The following is a 17,954-nucleotide window of genomic DNA, read 5'->3' on the forward strand; positions in this document are numbered from 1 at the left end:
CAAGATGCCCAGATTTGGCATATGCTGAAACAATAGCGTTCCAAGAGACAAGATCCCACTGGGGCATAGAGTTAAATAATTGGTCAGCTTCAAGCATACATCCGTTTTTAGAATATGCGGTGAGCATTGCATTCCAAGAGACAATGTTCTTCTCAGGGATCTCCTGAAAGATTTTCTCCGATTTTTCCAGATGCCCATTCTTGGCATAGGTAGAAAGCATAATCACCCACGAGTGAGCGTCCCGAGCATGCATGCTATCGAAAACCTCTCGCGAGTTTCTGCTGCCAAATCTCCCAAACATCTCTAGGAGCTTGTTGCAGAGGATGGTGTCATTGGGATCGAATGTCTGCGCCCGAATTTCCAGAGCTTGGTGGATCGTCTTGCAGGATTGCATCTCCAGGAACCATTCTCTCCTGCTAGCGAAGGGAGTGTGACAAGCTACAGTTCTATCCTGGTTTATAAAGGGCATTATACTTGAGCAAAATGCCCCGTTCTTGGCATAAGCCAAAGGTGCTGTTTAAACTGGGATCCTTTCCCTTTTATTTTCAAGCTAGGGGAATTCTTCAAAAGATATCCTTACCATCCAGGAGAGCGGCTTGTCTCGTGGTTAGAATCCTGTGCATTTGTTGCAGTGTTTGCTGGCGAAGATCCTCCAAAGAATTATCAGCGAGAAAGAAAGATCGCGGCTCGCGTTACGTACGAACAATGTCAAGCTTTCCCATCGCCATGGCCATTTGTCCCATGTAGTTCGCTACGTTGGGGGAGTTTCCTAGAGAGCCCGGCAACCAGTGTATCGAGCTTCCATCCCTTGCGAGAGAGCGTCCTCGGCTCGGCCTGCTGTGACGACTGCAAATTCCTAAAAGCTGCTGCTCGGTGAGAGGCTCGAGCTGTGGAATCAAAAGCTGGAAACAAAGAAAACCACGGATCAAACATCCAAGCCAAGCAGATCAAGTATCAAGAGTCAAAATCTGGAAACAAAGAAAACCATCGATCAGTATATGGAAACAAAGACCCAAGCTAAAACAAACTGAAGGACCAAATGACCTGAAGCACATAAAACACCTATCGGCGGGAGTTTTCCACATCCCAGAGACGAAGTGGAAGACATCGGCTTTGGCAGCCACGCCTTTAAGGCGGAAGAGTTCGTCGTAATGCGACATAAAGCCATCGACAAGAACGCGAAGCTTGTTGTCAGCCATGTGTGCTTGCAAGCCGGCTCGGAGCTCGCCAACTTGCCTTTGGTGTTCTTCCATCCATCGCGCATGTCAAATGCCAAGCACCTAAGGGGAAGAAAAAATCTCGAGATAAACTTTCGGAACTTTAAAAGCTTGGAGCAGCATTGGTATTGTTGTTGCTGCCTCCATTTTGATCGCTGACGAGCCTCCAAAGTAAAACCCCTGGAGCAAGCTGGTTTAATTTATTTGTGCTGGACTCTAGTTGTTCCACATACGACTCATCCTTAGAAAGCTTTACCATGGAACCTGCATTCCTGTTGGTGTCATGAACAGTGGAAACTATCCTTAAAAGGAAGCAAAACTTTTTCTATTGCAAAGAAATCGAGGAGGATTGTTGGAGAAGGCTCCAGCTGTGGAAGGAAAAGAAAAAAAAAGGAAGAGCGCGGTACCTTGTATGAATCATATCATCGATCGTTCACTTTCCACGCGACTTTAATGTTTCCACTTCAGTACCAACAGCAGATGGCTCCAAGCTCAGTAACGATGAGACGAGATCTAGAAGAGCTGCTGTTCTTTGGGAGCGAAGACCTCCACCTTCTTCCCACCCACATTTGCTTCTGGAACAAAGTCACATAGTTTAAGTGTAGCTGGAAGTACGTGGCCATCAGACATATAACTTCTTCACGAAGTAGCAAACAGATCTTCATTGTCGCGGTTTTATGTCGAGGTGCAGGACACCGTGTGAGTGTATGTGAGATCCAGACCCGACACAACTTGGCGTATAAAACACCACACTTGAACAAAACCTATGATCTATGAAATGCAAGCTAGAAGTTTGTATGTACCTTGTTCTCGTCAATTGCCTATTGCAGCATCCAGATAGTTGCGAGAGAGGCCGTCGTCCCATCTGGATGCCATCCTCAAGATTTTACGTTGACTTTGTGTCTCCCTATGAAAGTCTGCTTGCTGATCATTTTCATAGCACAGAGCACGTCACGAGCTTCATACACGTTGCGGAAAAAAAGACGAGGATGTTTGATGTCCTGGCTATGGACAATGCGTTCATGTACCTTGCTTGACGAGCCTCTCGCAGAAAATCGAAGTGCTTATCAAAGAGAAAGTTGCTAAACGTTCTCTGTTTCACTCAATCTGCTTTATCGTACCATCTCTTTACCTCTGTACATCGAGTAAGGAAAAAGAAAGAGAGAGGATAAAACCTTTCCGTGGAGCACCGATGACAATGCGTAGTTCTTGGCGTTCTTGGAGATTCGTGGAAACTGTACTGCTCCATTTCCTCCACCGGCTGCTACTTGAAACTTACGTCAGAATATGCCACAAGAATTCTCTCTGGAACCTAGAATGCTAGAGAGAACCCTCTATTTTGCAGGGATCCAAGTTCCAAAGTGAGCCATTGGTGATCGAGTGTGTTCTTGGCCCTGAGTTTTTATTGTCTTCCCTGATAATTTACATTAAATTTGAGTAGAAATGATTATATGAGAAGGTTTGAACTTGAACAGCAAGTTAAAAAAACATCAATAACACAAGAGAAAACACTGAACTCAGAGTTGATTTTGTGTATGGTTGTAGCAAAGTATGAAGATCATGGCTTGCTCTGGAAGGGGGACAGTGATTTCCTTCCAGGAGATCCAACCACTGCTGCTGCGAAAGTCGCTGCTGCTGCTTGATCGCTGCGTGCCAGTCTTTGGAGGGGCATAGCGTGGGTAATGGGAGGAAATTGATGAGGCGGTATTGGATCTTCAGGGGAAGCCCCGACCAGATGGAAGGATCCAATTTCCTGCTCTTCTTGTCGACCATCCTATTCGGCATATCATTGTTCTTGCCCTATATTATTCCCTCCCTTAAATAGGCTTAGTTTCGAAAAGGAAACCTTAGTCTATACAAAACAGCATATTCCACATAGTTATTTCGCCAAACATGTACTTTGCCCGCGTACGAGCTTATCATTGCCGTGCAAGACTTCAATGTAAGTAAAATCTAGCCTTTTCTAGATGCGCTCCGTTCGCCGCGGATGCCCATTCTTGGCATAGCATAATCACCCACGAGTGAGCGTCCCGAGCATGCATGCTATCAAAACCCTCTCTTGAGTTTTGCAGAGGGTGGTATTCCTGGGATCAAATGTCTGCGCTCGAATTTCCAGCGCTTGGTGGGTCTTTGTTGCAGGATTGCATCTCCAGGAGCCATTCTCTCCTGCTAACGACGGGATTGTCAAGAGTTCTCATGCAAGCCACGGTTCTATCCAGGGCATTATGCTTGAGCAAAATGCCCGCTCTTGAAGAGGTCGCGCCACTCAAGAATTGCCCCCGTACGTACCCAAAGCCAGAAGATATTCCTTTGAGGCATGCTTTGCATGGACGGATAATGTCCGCTTGCAAGCTGGCCACTTCCGTACACTTACAGCTCCAGTCCTCGAGGTAAAGTTATGTATGTGAATCCAAAGCCGCAGACTACGGCGTATAGCTGGCTCTACAGTACAAAAGCGAAAAATTCTGGAAAAAAGAAAAACAATTGGAAAGCAAAAACTCGGAGAAAACCAACCAACCAGTTTACAGTTTAAACAGCTTTTGATATCATACACCCGTGAATCGTGATGTTTTTCCTTTCACGTGAACACTTTGGCTATTTCCTGTGAAGCAAAGCAAAGCAAAGCAAAAACAATGAAGGAAAAGCATCGCCAGCTTTGAGGAGCTCTTACTTTGTTTATGGAGCCCGCGAAGAACTTCTCTTTGCGATCGAGATACTTCACTCCCTGGGCCGCGCCGACCATAGAGAACTTAGAGCTCGCAGCCTCGCGAAGTAGTCCCCCATCGCAAGGAGCCCCCGAGCGGCTTGTCTCGTGGTTAGAATCCTGTGCATTTGCTGCAGCGTTTGCTGGCGGAGATTATCTGCCTGCGCCAAAGAATTATCAGCGAGAAAGAAAGATCGCGGCTCGCGTTACCTGGCGAACAAAGTTCTCGAGAGTTCCGAGCTTTCCCATTGCCATGGCCATTTGTCCCATGTAGTTCGCTACGTTGGGGGAGTTTCCCAGAGAGCCGGCAGCCAGTGTGTCCGCGAGTGATTGCTGGAGAGCTTCCATCCCTTGCGAGAGAGCGTCCTCGGCCTGCTGTGACGACTGCTGTAAGTTACAAATTCCTAAAAGCTGCTGCTCGGTGAGAGGCTCGAGCTGTGGAATCAATATCTGGAGACAAACAAAACCATCGATCAGTATATGGAAAACGATGGAAACGAAGACTCAAGCTAAGAAAAAAACTGAAAGACCAAGTACCTTGAGAAGTTCTGATGGCCTGAAGCCACCCATCCACATAAAACACCTCTCGGCGGGAGTTTTCCACATCCCAGAGACGAGGTGGAAGACATCGGCTTTCGCAGCAACGCCTTTAAGGCGGAAGAGTTCGTCGTAATGCGACATAAAGCCGTCGACTAGAACACGAAGCTCGTTGTCAGCCATGTGTGCTTGCAAGCCGGATCGGAGCTCGCTAACTTGCCTCTGGTGTTCTTCCATCCATCGCGCGTAGTCCATGTCAAATGCCAATGCACCTGGGACAAACAAAAACTCTGATGAGATCAACTTTCGGAAGTTCAGAAGTTTGGACTGACCAGAGTTTGCAGCATTGGTATTGTTGGTGTTGCCTCCATTTTGATCGCTGGACGAGCCTCCAAAGTAAAACCCCTGCAGATTATTCTATGAGTTTGGAGGAGAAAAATAGATTTCTATGATTGCCTGTTGTCGAGCACGTTGGAGCTCTTGTTCAAGCTGGTTTAATTTAATTCTGCTGGACTCTAGTTGCTGCACATACGCCTGGACACCACTTCGAAGATTTAGAACTCACTGAAGATTCCTTTTTCTATAGAAAACACACCTTTTTCCTTAGCCGGCTCTTGCGTGCTGCTTCTCGGTTTTGCGCGAGTCTCCTCAGCGTCTGCAAACAAAGAAACTCGTGAAAACTGATCCAGCACGCTTAGAAAGCCCTACCTTGGTATCTGCATTCTTGTTGGTGTCATGAACAGTGGAAACTATAGCTGATTTTCCGGCCTTGAAACACAAGCAAAACTTTAGCGCATTTCCAAGAGAAAGAGAAAGAACTCCTTGCAAAGAAACTCGAGGAGGATTGGATACCTTTGGGGAAGGCTCAACGTCTGTGGAGTTGTCTGTAAGTGGACTGGTGTCAGCCATGCAAGGGTTGTCCCAGTTTGTGTTAGCGTTACTGTCGAGCTCCAAGTTCCTATCGGACGCAGCCTTTTGACGCGAGTAGTAAATCTCGGTCGAGTTCACGCTTGTAATGGACGCGGAAGTTGGCTGTGGATCACACAAACCAAGCAAAGCAAGCGTGAGAAGAAAAAACGAGAGATCCAAAAGGACGAAATGTACCTTGCTTGATCTAGGAGAATTGGACGGTCTTTGATCTGCAGCCATACCAAAAGGCTGCCAAAGTCACAAACATCACAAAGCTTAAACAAAGAAGTAGCTATGGAAGGAAGGAAAAGAAACAACGAAGAGAGCATCAGAGCGCAAGTGAGCAGCCATTTAGCAAAGCTTTGCTTGTCCTTCTCGGTGATTTGTTTGCTCATCACAGCCCAAGAGACTAGAGCTAGCAAAAACAAAGAGAAGAAAGAACTTATAACTTACATCTCTTTCTCACAGTCGTGGTGGTCTCCAGTCGAGGAAAAATCCCTTCTACAAAACACCACCACTTTAGCGAGAGAGAAGGAAAAATAAAAGAGAAAAATCTCGGCCATGATCCAAATTCCACTCACATTGTCTCCTCCATCAACAGGCAGCAAAAGCTCCACCTGGAAAGTAGGATCACACCACAAACGGGCATCAATCAACGAATTCGCCACACATTGCTCGCTCACCTGCGATTTCCAGCTTCATAGGATCAAACACCGATCAAACACGCCATCGCCGCGACACGGGAGAAAGAAAGCGCGCAAGAACCCTACTGCCCAGCCCCTAGGACGAGGGCGCCAGAGAGAATCCCATCTCCCATCCCCTCGGCATTGGAGAGGGAGAACGCTTGTTCTTCGCAGAGGCTATAGAGCTACTCTGGCTCCACTGGCTATGGAGGCAGCCCTCCATAATGCCATGCCATGCCCATCCATGGGTCCAGCATACATACATACTCATACCCATACATCCATGCACTTAATGGCGCCAGCATTAATGGGTGGCCCTAGACAATGACACGTGGTAGCAAATCGCTGAAAGTGACGTGGCGACTATGACATGGTCCGAGAGATTCGAGATTCTTTTTCCCCAGGAATTTCGTACGGGCTTTTTAGGAATAAGGATAAGTGGCGAATATTCTGTCCCTTTTTTGGCGATGGCGAGGAGGGTTCGTGTCGAGGAGGGGGAGAATGGCGCTGCTGCTGACGGCGGCGAGGTTGAGGCGCCGCGCCTCCGTGCGAATCCCGCGCTTACCATGGAGGCCCAGGAGCCATTCATGGGTGTCAAGGTCCGGCGCCGGTCTTCCATGTATCGCCAGTTCCAGGGGGATTACATCAACGTCGCGGGGAATCAGCACATTCTCAAGCTTCTCACCAAGCAAGGTATGAATTCTTGCCCGGATTTGTCCCGTGGAGCTGGATTTCTAGTTTTTCTTCGAGTGCTCTTACTTGGGAGTTCCTGGAGGGTGTGATAATTTCGATTTTGATAGAAGCTCTTTCTTGCGTGCTCTTGTTTTTATCTTGTTTGGAAAGCGTGAAAGGCTTGTTTTTGTCGTTGTTCTTGCGTGCTTTCATCTCAGATTCCACTTTTTTTTCCTCTCTCTTTTGCATCCATTTTCCTGGATGGTGCGATGCCCGATTTTGCTAGAAAACGTGAAAAGTTTTTTTTTTCCTTCGTCTTTTCCTTTCTCTTTTTTCTTTTTCTTCTTTGGATCCATTTTTTAGTTCCTGGACCTTTTTTTTTCTCCTTTTTCTCTTCTTTGGATCCATATTGAGTTCCTGGATGTTTGTCTTGATTTTGCTCCAGGTGACAGACAAGTATTGTTTGCGGATAACGTGATCAAAGTGAACCGCCGATCCAAAGTTCGCAAGCGCGTCCTTCTCATCACAGATGTGGCTCTCTACAGCCTTGACGCGGATTGGTTCACACTCAAGCGCCGAATCTCCCTCTCAGCCATCGAGAAAGTCCTCCTCAGCGAGCTCAACGACAATTTCTTCGCCTTGTCCGTGTCAACCGAGTACGATTGCCTCTTCGCCAGCACGCACAAGACCGAGATCGTTACCATCCTCCAGGAGGCCACGAGAAAGCTCGACACACCGCTCGAAGTTTGCTTCTCGAATCGGTCAGTTGTTTCATTCGCTTTCCATCGTTCTATGCATTGAGCAGAGAGCTTCGGCAGCTTCGAGTACTACATGGACTCGGAAAATATCCGCGAAGTTATCTTCGAAGAAGTCCCAGGTATGGATTGACAAGGTCGGTCTGTGGGATTGTTCTCACGGCGAGAATTTTTAGGTGGCGTGAAAACTACGTTCGTCAACAAGTGAGATCACATTCTTTTTGGGACTTCCTTTGAAAACAAAAGCACGAAGATAAAGGAAGGAACGCACACAAGGCACAAATGCTTTGCAACTGTTGTGTATTTTGATGATTTTGTTGCAGGCTGCCAAGATCGCACTACTACCATTACAGAAGCTCCGTGCTATGATGAGGGAAGAGTTTGATACTTTTCATTATCCCTCAGTCAGATGATTGAATATTCATTGATCACCCTTAAATGTTCTTGCCAACTTAACCTTCTCAAGCATCCCATTTCACCTTACTTTGCGCATGACTGGCGCGGAACTGAGGTTCCAGGAGGATGTTTTTGACAAGCTAGGCCATCTTCGCAACCTTAAGTTCTTTTCACTAGAGGCAACGAGATATTTTGTCATTAAAGTAAATCTAAAATATGCTCAAACCTCACTTTTAGTTCACTATACTAATTTCAATCCTCCACTAGCTTCTTCTTTCTCTTCTAGTCATTTGATTCCAAGAGAATTTTCATCCATTACCTTGCACTCCTTCCAGTGTCGTGCCCTCTTGGGGATCTGATCCAGCACCTCCTCTTCATCCACATTAGAGTTTCTCACAAATCTCTATCAAAATGGTTTTTGCCACAACACCGGGAAGCCATCGCTCATGGCAACAAAGAGTAGCCTCTCCTCGAGCTTGTATCTCCCTTCAATATCTGTCCTCAAGCCCTTACAACAGGGCTTTTCTTGTTCTCTAGTGAGTCGTTTCATCTCCCTCTTGAGCACTTCTCCACTCTAACCACTATTTACTTTTCTAGCATAGATCTGTAGTGCACGAATAATCAGCGGTCTATTCCTATAGTTGTCTTTGGCATTGTCGCTAAAAGGTGGCGAGAAGTTAAAAGAAAATTAAAAGATTAGCATAAGGCATTGACTTTTACAATGCTTTGATAAGTAGTCAAAAGGCAGTTCCTCTCGCTAACACATTTTAAGCGAGTGATAGAGTGGTGGATTGGGTGTGCTCTTGGCGCTGATTTATATTGTTCTGTACATATTCTCACTCTTAGATTTGTATATTAATTTTAAGTTTAATTGCCAAGAGAGCAGCGAAGTTTTGAAAACTATATAATATGTCAAAGGAAAAGTTTGGGATGGAAGGAGGGATGGAAGGGAACAAAAGCCGGCATTTGTTTCTTTGAACTTCTACTGCTACGCAACGTTCCAGATGCCAAATCAAAGATGCAGCTCCACCTATAACGAAAGAGCAGTGTCACCTCCGTAGTGTGTTCATTTCCAGCAGCCACCATGAAGATTCTTCCGGGCTTTTTGATCAATTTGGGAATTTTAACAGTGCCCAAGCTCAAGGATGCCATTGCCCGCCAGCTGCAACTCTCCTCGTCCAGATACACAAAACAAACCCTGAGGGTTCTAACGTCTGTGTTTCTGTCATGTGTTTCGAGCATGCCAATCACTATCTTCCCTGCAAAATCAAAGTCGTCAGCATATACAAAACAACTCTTTTTCCTTACCTCCACTTGAGATGAGGGACATGTCCACCTCGTACCAAGGTTGCCGTTCAAATCCCAAGGGAAGATTATTCCAGGTTGCCAGAGTTCGAAGGGTGGCCTTAGGGTTCCACACGTTGAACGATTTAAGCCTCCTCACATTGCCCGGTGAAACAGTTAAAAAGTACAAGTGATCGTTCTGGAGCAGCATGCAGTTGTTGGAATAGTTGATGGAATTCATTCTGACACCGCATACGAGGTCTTCATCCTCCTGGACAGGGGTGAATTCCGTAGAAGATATCCACGCCGCGGCCCTCGAATCGTACAGGTGGAACACCATGACCCCATAGCTGGTCTCTATGGTCACGACTACAACAAACCATGATCCAGAGGGTGGTGCCGACTGAATAGCAGCGAAGATCATTTCGTGATCACCCTCCAGCATCGGACACCCCAGTTCTCGCCTCGTCTGTTGTAGCGGATTCAGCACCACAAAATATCTCGCAAACGTCGAGTCATAGCTCAGTACCAAGCCTGCCGAGCAAGTGCTCAAGGCAAAGATCCGGGCTTCCCTTGGAAGGGGGAGAGTGAACTCCTTCCAGGAGATGGCGTTGGGCGAGATGAGAAACTTGCCATAGACGTCGCCAAGGGCAATGTACCACTGCTGCCGCGGTGGCTGCTGCTGGATTGCTGCGCACCAATCCTTGGAGAGGGAGCGGAAGCGGCAGAGCGTGGGGAACGGGAGGAAAGTGATGAGGCGGTGTTGGATGTCCTGGGGAAGCCGCGACCAGATTGAGGGATCCAGTTTCCTGCTTTTCTTCTTGTCTATCATGCCATCCCAGTTCCTATTCGCCATACCTTAACCTAAACTTTGCTAAAAGTTCATATGCTTCAAGGTTTTTCGAATCTCTAAACAATTCTAGAATTTTGCTTGGAATCCTTATAATTTCTAGAAGAAGATAACAAACATACCCAACTCCACAACCCCTAGAACATATGGCATTGGATTTACAAACTTATGCAGATAGCAAGCTTGACACAACAAATCAATCATACATCTGAAGTGCTGGTGTGTGACTTTAATTTGGTAGTCCAAACCCATGGACACAACGATTGTCTTCCCAAGCATTAAGTTTTTTTTTTCTCCACTACAAGCAGCTAACACAGAGAGGAAGCATACTACTTTCTCTTTAATAAACACTTAGCTTTTCTTTGAGAGATTGGTTGAGGATCGTCAAGCAATGTACCTATACGTATTTGTGGCAAACAGCCCTTCTTTGCTCGAGAAGACAGAGAGCGCTTCCTTAGGGAGATACAAAGCGTTACTATCTACAAACAAACTTTCAGCTCTCATTTCATGACTTACGAACGAAGATACATGGATTTTATTCAGGTGTGGTGTTTTAGACGCCGAGTTGCGTCGAGTATACACTCACACGGTGTCGGCAAGAGTGAAGATTGGCAGAGAGATTTTCAGAAGGAAAAATCTTGGAACCATCCCAAAGACCAACACCAGGAGAGGTACTTAAGTAAAGATGATATAATTCATAGGACTGATTCATTTTTTTTCCCCTGGCAGTGTTTGTTGAGAAAAGTTCATACAAGGTAAACTAGTTTCGAAGTTTTGCGAGTATGTCATTTTTTTCCCCTTGAACTTTCATCAGTGCTTGCCAAAATTTTTGAGAAGAGCAGGAATCGTTTTGATGATATAACTCCTACAAGGTGAACTATTTTCAAGTTTTCGCAGATATTTTCTAGAACTTTCAGTGCTTGCAAAAGATTTTAGGAAGAACAACGAAGATCTCTAAGTTTCATTTCTAGTTCAAAATTTTCGTGAATGATTCATTTCTTTTACCCTTAACCTTCCAAACGATTTCGAGAAAAAAAGCTAAGATCTGCAAGGTAAACTAGTTCAAAGTTTCCGCGAATGATACAAGGTAAACTAGTTTCAAGTCTTCGCCAATGGCTCTTTTGCTTTTCAGTGCTTGCAAAAGATTCAGAGAAAATCTCTGTAACTTTCGTTTCGAGTTTTTCTTGAGTCGAAACGAATGACAAGTCTTTAGTGCGTTTGGATCGACGGTGGCGATTGGACGCCCTCGGACGGTGGAGATGCTTCCAATATCAAGGCCACTTAGTTTTTTCCCCAGGGCTTTTGCGGGGAAGTGAAAGAGCGCCGGTCCTTCCGAGCCGAAGTCCAAGGAAGCAAAGGACGCGGATCCGGTGAGCTATAGCTCAGATCTTTGCGGCAACAGGCTTTAGGGTTTGGATTTGTAGCTAGGTTGTGGATTCCGCGGCAAATGCACCGGCGTTTGGCGCTGAAGTGAGTCTAGATCTTCCAATCCTCGTCCCCAGGCATGGCGTCCCGCTACGATTCGAATCCATTCGATGAGGAAGACGTCAATCCCTTCTCGGTGAGAAATTCTAGGAAGAACAGATGGTCTGGAATTGATAGGTTTTTTTTTTCTTTCTTTCTTTCTTTCTACTCCAGGATCCGGCCGTGCGTGCTCAAATGACTGGGAAGCCATCCTATCTCGGCAACAATTTCTATGAATCGGTATGGCTAGAATTTTCTCCTTTCTCTCCTTTTTTCTCCTCGGGGATGCGAGCTTAGAGAAGAAAAACTTTTTTGTTCTTCCAGAAACCATATAATGTTCCTCAGGTGAATTCGATATCTCCGCTAGCACCGGAGCGTACCTCGGTGGGCGATGCTACCGTGGAAATTCCCTTGGGCAACATGAAGGTGAGCGAGACGAAAGCCACGCGACTGGGCTTAACTCTTTTTTCTCTAGGATCTCAAGAAGCGCGAGAAGGAACTGAAAGACAAGGAGGAACAACTTCGAAAGCGAGAAGCCGACGTGAAAAGGCGAGAGGATGCTGCTGCAAGAGGTTCTTTAGTGCTTTGTGTTCTTCGTTTTCTCCTCTTTGCTAACACTTCGGCTTTAACCAGCTGGTATTGTGTTGGAGGAGAAGAACTGGCCACGCTTTTTTCCGATCCTACACCATGACATTGCGGCTGATATCCCGGCCTACTTGCAGCGCATGCAGTACTTTGCTTACGGAAGCTGGCTCGGAATTCTCCTGTGCCTGACATGGAACTTCATTTCCATCACCGGAGCCTGGATCCAGAAGACTGTCAGTGCCTCGTATGGTAATGGTTTTCTAAGCTTTTGGAAGCTTTGTGCTTACGAGCGTTCGTGTTTACAGGTGTGCAGATATGGTTTCTGGCCATCATCTACATCCTGGCAGGCTTTCCCGGATCATATTTCCTTTGGTACAGGCCCCTGTATCGGGCTATGAGGTGCGTTGGAGGCAATTGTCGTTTGCTAGCCACGAGGGAAATCACACGTTCCTTGCAGGTCAGAGAGTGCTCTTAAGTTCGGATGGTTCTTCATCGCGTATTTGGTACGTTGTTAGTGGCTTGATATGTTTTGTTAGCTTAGTAATGTGGTGTGCGTGCAGTTTCACATTTTGTTTTGCATCTTCTGCGCCGTCGCTCCTCCCATTGTGTTCAAAGGAAGATCATTGACGTAAGCGGCAATGTGTTATCTACTGCTATACTAATTCCATCTTTTATGCAGGGGCATTCTACCAGCGATTCAGATCTTCTCTGACAGTGTCATAATCGGGGTATGTTTAGTGTTATAATATGTTCTCCTGTTATTGAGTCTTGGTTGAACAGATATTTTATCTCGTTGGCTTTGGCCTTTTTGTCCTGGAATCTCTCCTCAGCCTATGGGTTCTCCGGGTAATACACTGCAATCTCAATCTACGTAAGAATCCTACTAATAACTATGGCTTGGCAGGAGGTGTATGCGTACTTCCGGGGTACAGGCAAAGCGGCACAACTGAAGAGGGAGGCAGCACGCAACGTTGTAGGTGCTACAATTTAGAAGGGAAGGAAACTTTGGTGTAGTATGTATATGGGATCACATTTTTTGCCTGCACGCACCGATTCTGACCCTGTGGCTAAAGATGTAGTGGTTTTTTTCTTTTTCTTTTTTTTTTGTTGTGCTTTCTTTTTTGTTCAGGCGTTTTATAAATATAATAACCTTCCTTTGCTATACTACAGTGCTCTTCCGCCTTGACTCCACCAGAACATCCTTGTAAGGTAGCCTCTGTCATTTTGGTCATGTCGTGAAACTTACGTCCTTGTTTCTTTTTTGGCACAGTTTATCTGAGCTACGAGTAGACTTTAGAGCGAGTATCCACATGGTGGCATATACGATTGTCCGGCAGTGAAGCTGGCCAAACAGGAGCCGCAAGAATGAGGGTGCGGACAGGATACGTTGGGGTCGTCAACTATTCGTTTTAGACAATTACGTAGTCCGGTGGCAGCATGGTTGTGGACAAAAGACCAGGGCCCAGAGTAGAAGCTCCGCGCTGCTATATAGATGGTGGTCAAGCTTCCCAAGCATTCGAAGATGGCTCCTACTCAAGGCGGTACTCAAGGCGGTGTTGACTACAAGCTCACTACGTTTTTGCAAGGCTCTTTAACTCTGGATGACTACGTCTGGTCTCAAGAGGAGTGGCCAAAGGTTGCTTACAACGATTACAACGACGAGGACACCGTCCCCATCATCGATATCTCGTTGCTGAGGTCCGAGGATGCCGCAACCAGGTCAAAGGGGCTCAAGGATCTCATGGAAGCCGCCAGAGAGTGGGGATTCTTCCGGCTTGTTAACCACGGGGTTCTAAGCGATGTTACTGAAAAGCTGGAGTCGGACGGGAAGGAGCTCTTTGCTCTGCCGCTGGAGCAAAAGAAGAAGGCAGTGCGGCTTCCAGAGAGCATAATTGGTTACTACTTTGGAGCCGAGTCCGTCTTCTCCAAAGCATGGCTGGAAGCGTTTCATTTCTCGGGTGACAAGGAGGTCACAGACAACATGATCCGGCAAGTTTCTCCCGAAAACTTTAATGAGCTAAGGTTAGCTTGTTTTTCATCTCGTTGTGCCTGTCTCACTTTTCTTTCCCAGTGCGAGCGTTCATAACTACATCGATGCCTACCAAAAGCTCGCGATCGAGGTCGTCGAGCTCATGGCCATTGCGCTTGGACTGGAGCCTTCGACGTTTAGCAAGTACACTGCTACAAAAGGCGACAAGTCTACAGTTCGCGTTTGCTACTATCCGCCGTGTCCTCAGCCGCAGCAGACTCTGGGACAGCGTCCACACGCCGACCCGATCCTCATCACCATCGTTCACCAAGACGACGTTGGCGGCCTCCAGATTCTCAAGAACAACCGATGGATCGCGGTCAAGCCCGAGCCTGGCACCGTGGTTGTCAACGTTGGAGACACTCTCCAGGTAAGAAAGCCTCTCTTCTTCGTTGTATAGTTTCTCTCCTCTGATTCTTGGATTTACTCACAGGTGCTGAGCAATGACATCTATCCCAGCGTCCAGCACCAGGTTGTGCTCAACAGCGAGCGGAGCCGACTGTCCATGGCTTTCTTCCTCATCCCCGAGGCCAACGCTCTCATCGTCCCGGCAAAAGGGCTCGTGGACGACGAACATCCGGTGAGGCACCCACCTTTCATCTACAGGGACTATCGCAAATCTTATGGAGAGCGAAGAGCAGTCGGCAAGAGCCACCTTGAATCGTTTTACACGCTCAAAGACGCATAGGACGACTTATAGATAATTGTTCTACTTTGTTTTCCCATATACACTTTTGCTAATAGAAAAGAATAAGAAGTTTTCTTGTTTAGTAATTTAAGATGTCCCCAGATTACTCTTCATCGCTTATTTTCTTCTCTCCTCTTCGCTTGGAGATCTTTCTTCAGTTCCAGCGAAACATCAATGGGTTCCTCATCGTGCTTCTCCTCCAAACAAAAGTCTAAAAGGGAAGAAATTTTTCCAAGATGAAAGTAGACTGTTTGAAGAGAAAAGAAAGAAAAAAAATGATGCTAGAGTCACTGCCTTTTCTAAGAATCGCGGAAAAGAAAAATTGACAGTGGCCCTTCCCCAGACGCCATTGTTGTTGAGAGTTAGTGTCTGGAGCAATTTCTTGCTCAAATGGTTTGTCCAGTAAACTTGAAATTTACAATCTTTAACAATTAATTAAATTTCCTCTTTTTCTTTTTCTTCTAAATTCTATGCAGTAATTTGGAAAGAGTCAAGCCTTTTTTTACAATAACGGAACCTTTTCCCCCGACCTTATAAATAAGTGGACCGATCTAAGGAAAAACCTAAACACCAAGTGATGGCTTTGTCCACGATGAAGGGAGCTGCGAGTAGATTGTTTGCAGGGGCTACCAAGCTTTTCAGTGTGGAGATTGAGAGTCCAAAGTTGCGGATTCCACTGGGAACAAAGGTCGCAAACACAGTCTTGTGTGTGTCTGTGTACATGATTAGCAGTAGATTGCCACTCTATGGGATCTACGCAAATAGGACACTGATGGATTTGGGTATTGGTCCGATTGCAACGGCAAGTATGGCAATCCAGCTTTTAGTTGGTGGAAAGATTATTTGCATCAAAGAGAAGGACTCCATCAACAAACTACAAAAGATGGCGGGGGTGTGTTTCACAGTCGTTTTGGCAATCTTAAACATTGTTGGGGGAGTGTATGGCCCAATTGGTATGATTAGCTCGCTGTTGGTGATCTTGCAGCTGGTTCTAGCAGTTATGATGCTAATCTACATGGACGAATTTCTAGAAAAGGGATATGGTGTTGGGCAGTCTGCAATTTCCGTTTTCACTGCGTGCAGCGTTTGTGAGGACGTGATTTGGCACGCGTTTAGCCCCATCACCGCCAACTTTCGAGGAGTCGACGAATTTGAAGGATCGGTTGTAGAGTTGGTTCGGGGGTTGATATCCAGCTTCAACGTAAGGACAGTTCGCCATTCATTCTTCAGATATTATCTCCCAAATCTCTCGACACTGATCTGACCAATTCTGGTGATTGTGGGGATATAATATCTTCAGTCTCTCAACATGATCATCAGAGTCACAAACGGAAGGGGCCAGTATATGAATCATTCAATCCGTCTGTTCTACACGGCAACGACTCCAATTATGCTCTTAACTCAGCTGCAAAGTAGCGTGGGCAAGGTCTACGAAGGCCTGGGCCACGTATTTGGTTACAAGAATTTTATTATGGGCGCTTTGGGAGGAACGATATACAAGGTTTTTCATCCACCGTCGAGCATGATCCAAGAGCCATTCCATTTTCTCATTTACTCAGTCTTCACGGTGGTGTCTAGCACTCTAATCTCCAAGGCATGGCTTGAATTGTCTGGATCGTCTTCCAAGGATATAGCGAAAGAGTGGAAAGAGCAAGGATTGACAATCGCAGGACACAGGAGCTCCCAGACCAAAAAGGAGCTCGATCGGTACATTCCAGTGGCAGCAGCGCTTGGAGGGTTTGGCATTGGCATTGTTTCCGTTGCTGCAAATATGATGGGAGTGATTGGCTCTGGAACTGGACTCTTTCTAGCAATCACCACCATTTGTGAAATCCAAAAGAAGATACAAAAGGAGATGTAGTTTCAATGAGACAGATTCAAGCAAGTCTCATTCATTTTTGAGGATTTCCTTGTTTTCTGTAATTTTCTGTTATACGTGCTAAAGTTTCTGTAATTTTCTGAAATTGTGCAAATTCAATTTTTTTTCCGGTCAAACACTAGTCAACTCCTGCCACGTAGATGGTTTAATTCCAGCATGGCTATCCATGGGCCGTCGATTTCCAACCGACGCGCCTTTTTCCACCACATAAGCCCTAATCCCTCCACTTTCTCCCTTCCGGGGGAGCGAAGAAGACAATGGCTACGTTTCTCGAGGAGCCCAAGGCATCCACCTCGGGCGGCGGTGGCGGCGGCTCCAGGAAGAGCGAGTGTATGTGTGTGGTGTGCACTTGCGGCCTCCACAAATGCCCGTCGCGCGAGACGAATCCCTACGACCCAAACATCCTGTCCGAGTATGGCGAGCGCTACCCGGAGTGGCCCATCTCCAAGCGCCTCCCACACAAGCCCCCACCGGCGTGCAAGGACGACGGCCCCTTCGACGACAACACCACCTACAAGCTCGACTATGGCAAGAAAACCATGCCCAAGCGAGCGCCCATGAGGCCTCCGGCGCGCGAGCAAGACACTGGGCCATTCGTGGACGCCACCACCTACAAGGTGGACTACTGGGACAAATCCAAGGAGCAAAAGCCCGCGAGGAGGGCCGAGAAGCCACACAAGGTGGAGTCGGGCCAGTTCTACGACGAGACCACGTATGGAGTGGGATACTGCCCAAAGCAGATGCCCAAGAGGTGTGCTCCGCAAAAGCATGGCTGCTCGCTCGGGAACTCCGGGGCGAAGTTCGTGGATGAGACTACGTATAATGTGGGCTTCCAGGACTGGAAGGTGAAGAGGCCTGTGAGAGGAGGGCCGACTCGCAGCGCGCCTCCTCCGCAGAAGTTCGATGGGGATACGACTTACAACATCGATTTCACGAGGCCTCCGCCGGTGAGGAGGTGCCCCGTGCTGCTGCGAGGGAAGCCGTCCAATCTCGTCGATAACCATCTTTGCTACGACTAGGAAAGCTTCTTCGGTTCTTCTCCTTCTTCTTCGTCTTCTACTTCTTTCTCCATCGTTCACAGCGGCTCGTGAGTCCTCCGAGGTATGTAAATATGTCGAAACTTTGATCGTTTTTTGACATAGTGAATCTCTTGTTCTTCTTTCTGTTCTTCCTCGGGAAACTACTCACTCCTTAGTTTAGTTTCTTCTCGACGCCATCCATTTTGTGAATTATATCCTTTTCATGTAAAGCTCTCGATTATGCTAATGGTCTAAGAAAGAATTTGCAGCACGGATCTAGGAG

At 46.7% G+C, this 17,954-nt stretch overlaps 4 protein-coding genes and 1 pseudogene across 8 annotated transcripts; 4 read left to right on the forward strand and 1 right to left on the reverse strand.

Annotated features, from left to right (window-relative positions):
• Window positions 1-3,718: 3,718 nt before the first annotated feature.
• On the reverse strand, window positions 3,719-6,267 carry LOC9648062 (transcription factor TGA2.3). 2 transcript variants are annotated; one of them, XM_002980393.2, is made up of 13 exons: window positions 6,051-6,267; window positions 5,949-5,984; window positions 5,821-5,868; window positions 5,563-5,616; window positions 5,311-5,490; window positions 5,167-5,226; window positions 5,054-5,113; window positions 4,915-4,992; window positions 4,791-4,863; window positions 4,459-4,730; window positions 4,132-4,371; window positions 3,889-4,082; window positions 3,719-3,819 (listed from the first exon to the last, which is right to left on the reverse strand). In XM_002980393.2, the coding sequence occupies exons 4-12, from the start codon at window positions 5,605-5,607 to the stop codon at window positions 3,936-3,938; spliced, it is 1,155 nt and encodes a 384-aa protein (XP_002980439.2). In that variant the 5' UTR covers window positions 5,608-5,616; window positions 5,821-5,868; window positions 5,949-5,984; window positions 6,051-6,267; the 3' UTR covers window positions 3,719-3,819; window positions 3,889-3,935. The 2 variants fall into 2 exon arrangements, with proteins under 2 accessions (XP_002980439.2, XP_024541054.1); XM_024685286.1 differs by having other exon boundaries at window positions 4,459-4,863.
• A 231-nt stretch (window positions 6,268-6,498) lies between these two features.
• LOC9648063 (myosin ID heavy chain) lies at window positions 6,499-7,945 on the forward strand. Its single transcript, XM_002980233.2, has 4 exons — window positions 6,499-6,743; window positions 7,168-7,483; window positions 7,541-7,599; window positions 7,654-7,945. The coding sequence occupies exons 1-4, from the start codon at window positions 6,518-6,520 to the stop codon at window positions 7,683-7,685; spliced, it is 633 nt and encodes a 210-aa protein (XP_002980279.2). The 5' UTR covers window positions 6,499-6,517; the 3' UTR covers window positions 7,686-7,945.
• A 3,316-nt stretch (window positions 7,946-11,261) lies between these two features.
• Window positions 11,262-13,101, forward strand: LOC9648064 (secretory carrier-associated membrane protein 1). 3 transcript variants are annotated; one of them, XM_002980234.2, is made up of 12 exons: window positions 11,262-11,377; window positions 11,432-11,568; window positions 11,646-11,711; window positions 11,796-11,897; window positions 11,947-12,043; window positions 12,105-12,305; window positions 12,362-12,455; window positions 12,514-12,559; window positions 12,617-12,684; window positions 12,736-12,784; window positions 12,837-12,902; window positions 12,961-13,101. In XM_002980234.2, exons 2-12 carry the CDS (start codon window positions 11,512-11,514, stop codon window positions 13,045-13,047), a joined length of 933 nt encoding a protein of 310 aa, XP_002980280.1. In that variant the 5' UTR covers window positions 11,262-11,377; window positions 11,432-11,511; the 3' UTR covers window positions 13,048-13,101. The 3 variants fall into 3 exon arrangements, with proteins under 3 accessions (XP_002980280.1, XP_024541057.1, XP_024541058.1); XM_024685289.1 differs by having other exon boundaries at window positions 11,287-11,377; window positions 11,417-11,568; XM_024685290.1 differs by having other exon boundaries at window positions 11,287-11,377; window positions 11,436-11,568.
• Window positions 13,102-13,157: 56 nt separating this feature from the next.
• On the forward strand, window positions 13,158-14,855 carry LOC9647697 (gibberellin 2-beta-dioxygenase 8). Of its 2 annotated transcripts, none has more exons than XM_024685287.1 (4): window positions 13,158-13,260; window positions 13,327-14,078; window positions 14,128-14,455; window positions 14,519-14,855. In XM_024685287.1, the coding sequence occupies exons 2-4, from the start codon at window positions 13,549-13,551 to the stop codon at window positions 14,771-14,773; spliced, it is 1,113 nt and encodes a 370-aa protein (XP_024541055.1). In that variant the 5' UTR covers window positions 13,158-13,260; window positions 13,327-13,548; the 3' UTR covers window positions 14,774-14,855. The 2 variants fall into 2 exon arrangements, with proteins under 2 accessions (XP_024541055.1, XP_002980281.2); XM_002980235.2 differs by having other exon boundaries at window positions 13,171-13,265.
• A 495-nt stretch (window positions 14,856-15,350) lies between these two features.
• Window positions 15,351-16,634, forward strand: LOC9647698 (annotated as a pseudogene).
• Window positions 16,635-17,954: the final 1,320 nt, after the last annotated feature.

This window comes from Selaginella moellendorffii, unplaced genomic scaffold (genome assembly GCF_000143415.4).
Source record: "Selaginella moellendorffii unplaced genomic scaffold, v1.0 SELMOscaffold_44, whole genome shotgun sequence".
NCBI classification, from domain to species: Eukaryota; Viridiplantae; Streptophyta; class Lycopodiopsida; order Selaginellales; family Selaginellaceae; genus Selaginella; species Selaginella moellendorffii.

What these genes read in the sequence shown, in the direction of transcription:
- LOC9648062 (XM_024685286.1), bottom strand. Translation starts at nt 5,607, where the DNA reads ATGGCTGCAGATCAAAGACCGTCCAATTCTCCTAGATCAAGCAAG. An exon ending in ACGTTGAGCCTTCCCCAAAG is followed by an intron (nt 5,227 to 5,310) that starts GTATCCAATCCT and finishes TTGTGTTTCAAG; the next exon opens with GCCGGAAAATCAGCTATAGT. An exon ending in TCCAACGTGCTCGACAACAG is followed by an intron (nt 4,864 to 4,914) that starts GCAATCATAGAA and finishes AATAATCTGCAG; the next exon opens with GGGTTTTACTTTGGAGGCTC.
- LOC9648063 (XM_002980233.2), top strand. Translation starts at nt 6,518, where the DNA reads ATGGCGAGGAGGGTTCGTGTCGAGGAGGGGGAGAATGGCGCTGCTGCT. An exon ending in CAAGCTTCTCACCAAGCAAG is followed by an intron (nt 6,744 to 7,167) that starts GTATGAATTCTT and finishes ATTTTGCTCCAG; the next exon opens with GTGACAGACAAGTATTGTTT. An exon ending in GAAGTTTGCTTCTCGAATCG is followed by an intron (nt 7,484 to 7,540) that starts GTCAGTTGTTTC and finishes GAGCTTCGGCAG; the next exon opens with CTTCGAGTACTACATGGACT.
- LOC9648064 (XM_002980234.2), top strand. Translation starts at nt 11,512, where the DNA reads ATGGCGTCCCGCTACGATTCGAATCCATTCGATGAGGAAGACGTCAAT. An exon ending in GACTGTCAGTGCCTCGTATG is followed by an intron (nt 12,306 to 12,361) that starts GTAATGGTTTTC and finishes TCGTGTTTACAG; the next exon opens with GTGTGCAGATATGGTTTCTG. An exon ending in CCCCTGTATCGGGCTATGAG is followed by an intron (nt 12,456 to 12,513) that starts GTGCGTTGGAGG and finishes CGTTCCTTGCAG; the next exon opens with GTCAGAGAGTGCTCTTAAGT.
- LOC9647697 (XM_024685287.1), top strand. Translation starts at nt 13,549, where the DNA reads ATGGTGGTCAAGCTTCCCAAGCATTCGAAGATGGCTCCTACTCAAGGC. An exon ending in GAAAACTTTAATGAGCTAAG is followed by an intron (nt 14,079 to 14,127) that starts GTTAGCTTGTTT and finishes TTTCTTTCCCAG; the next exon opens with TGCGAGCGTTCATAACTACA. An exon ending in ACGTTGGAGACACTCTCCAG is followed by an intron (nt 14,456 to 14,518) that starts GTAAGAAAGCCT and finishes ATTTACTCACAG; the next exon opens with GTGCTGAGCAATGACATCTA.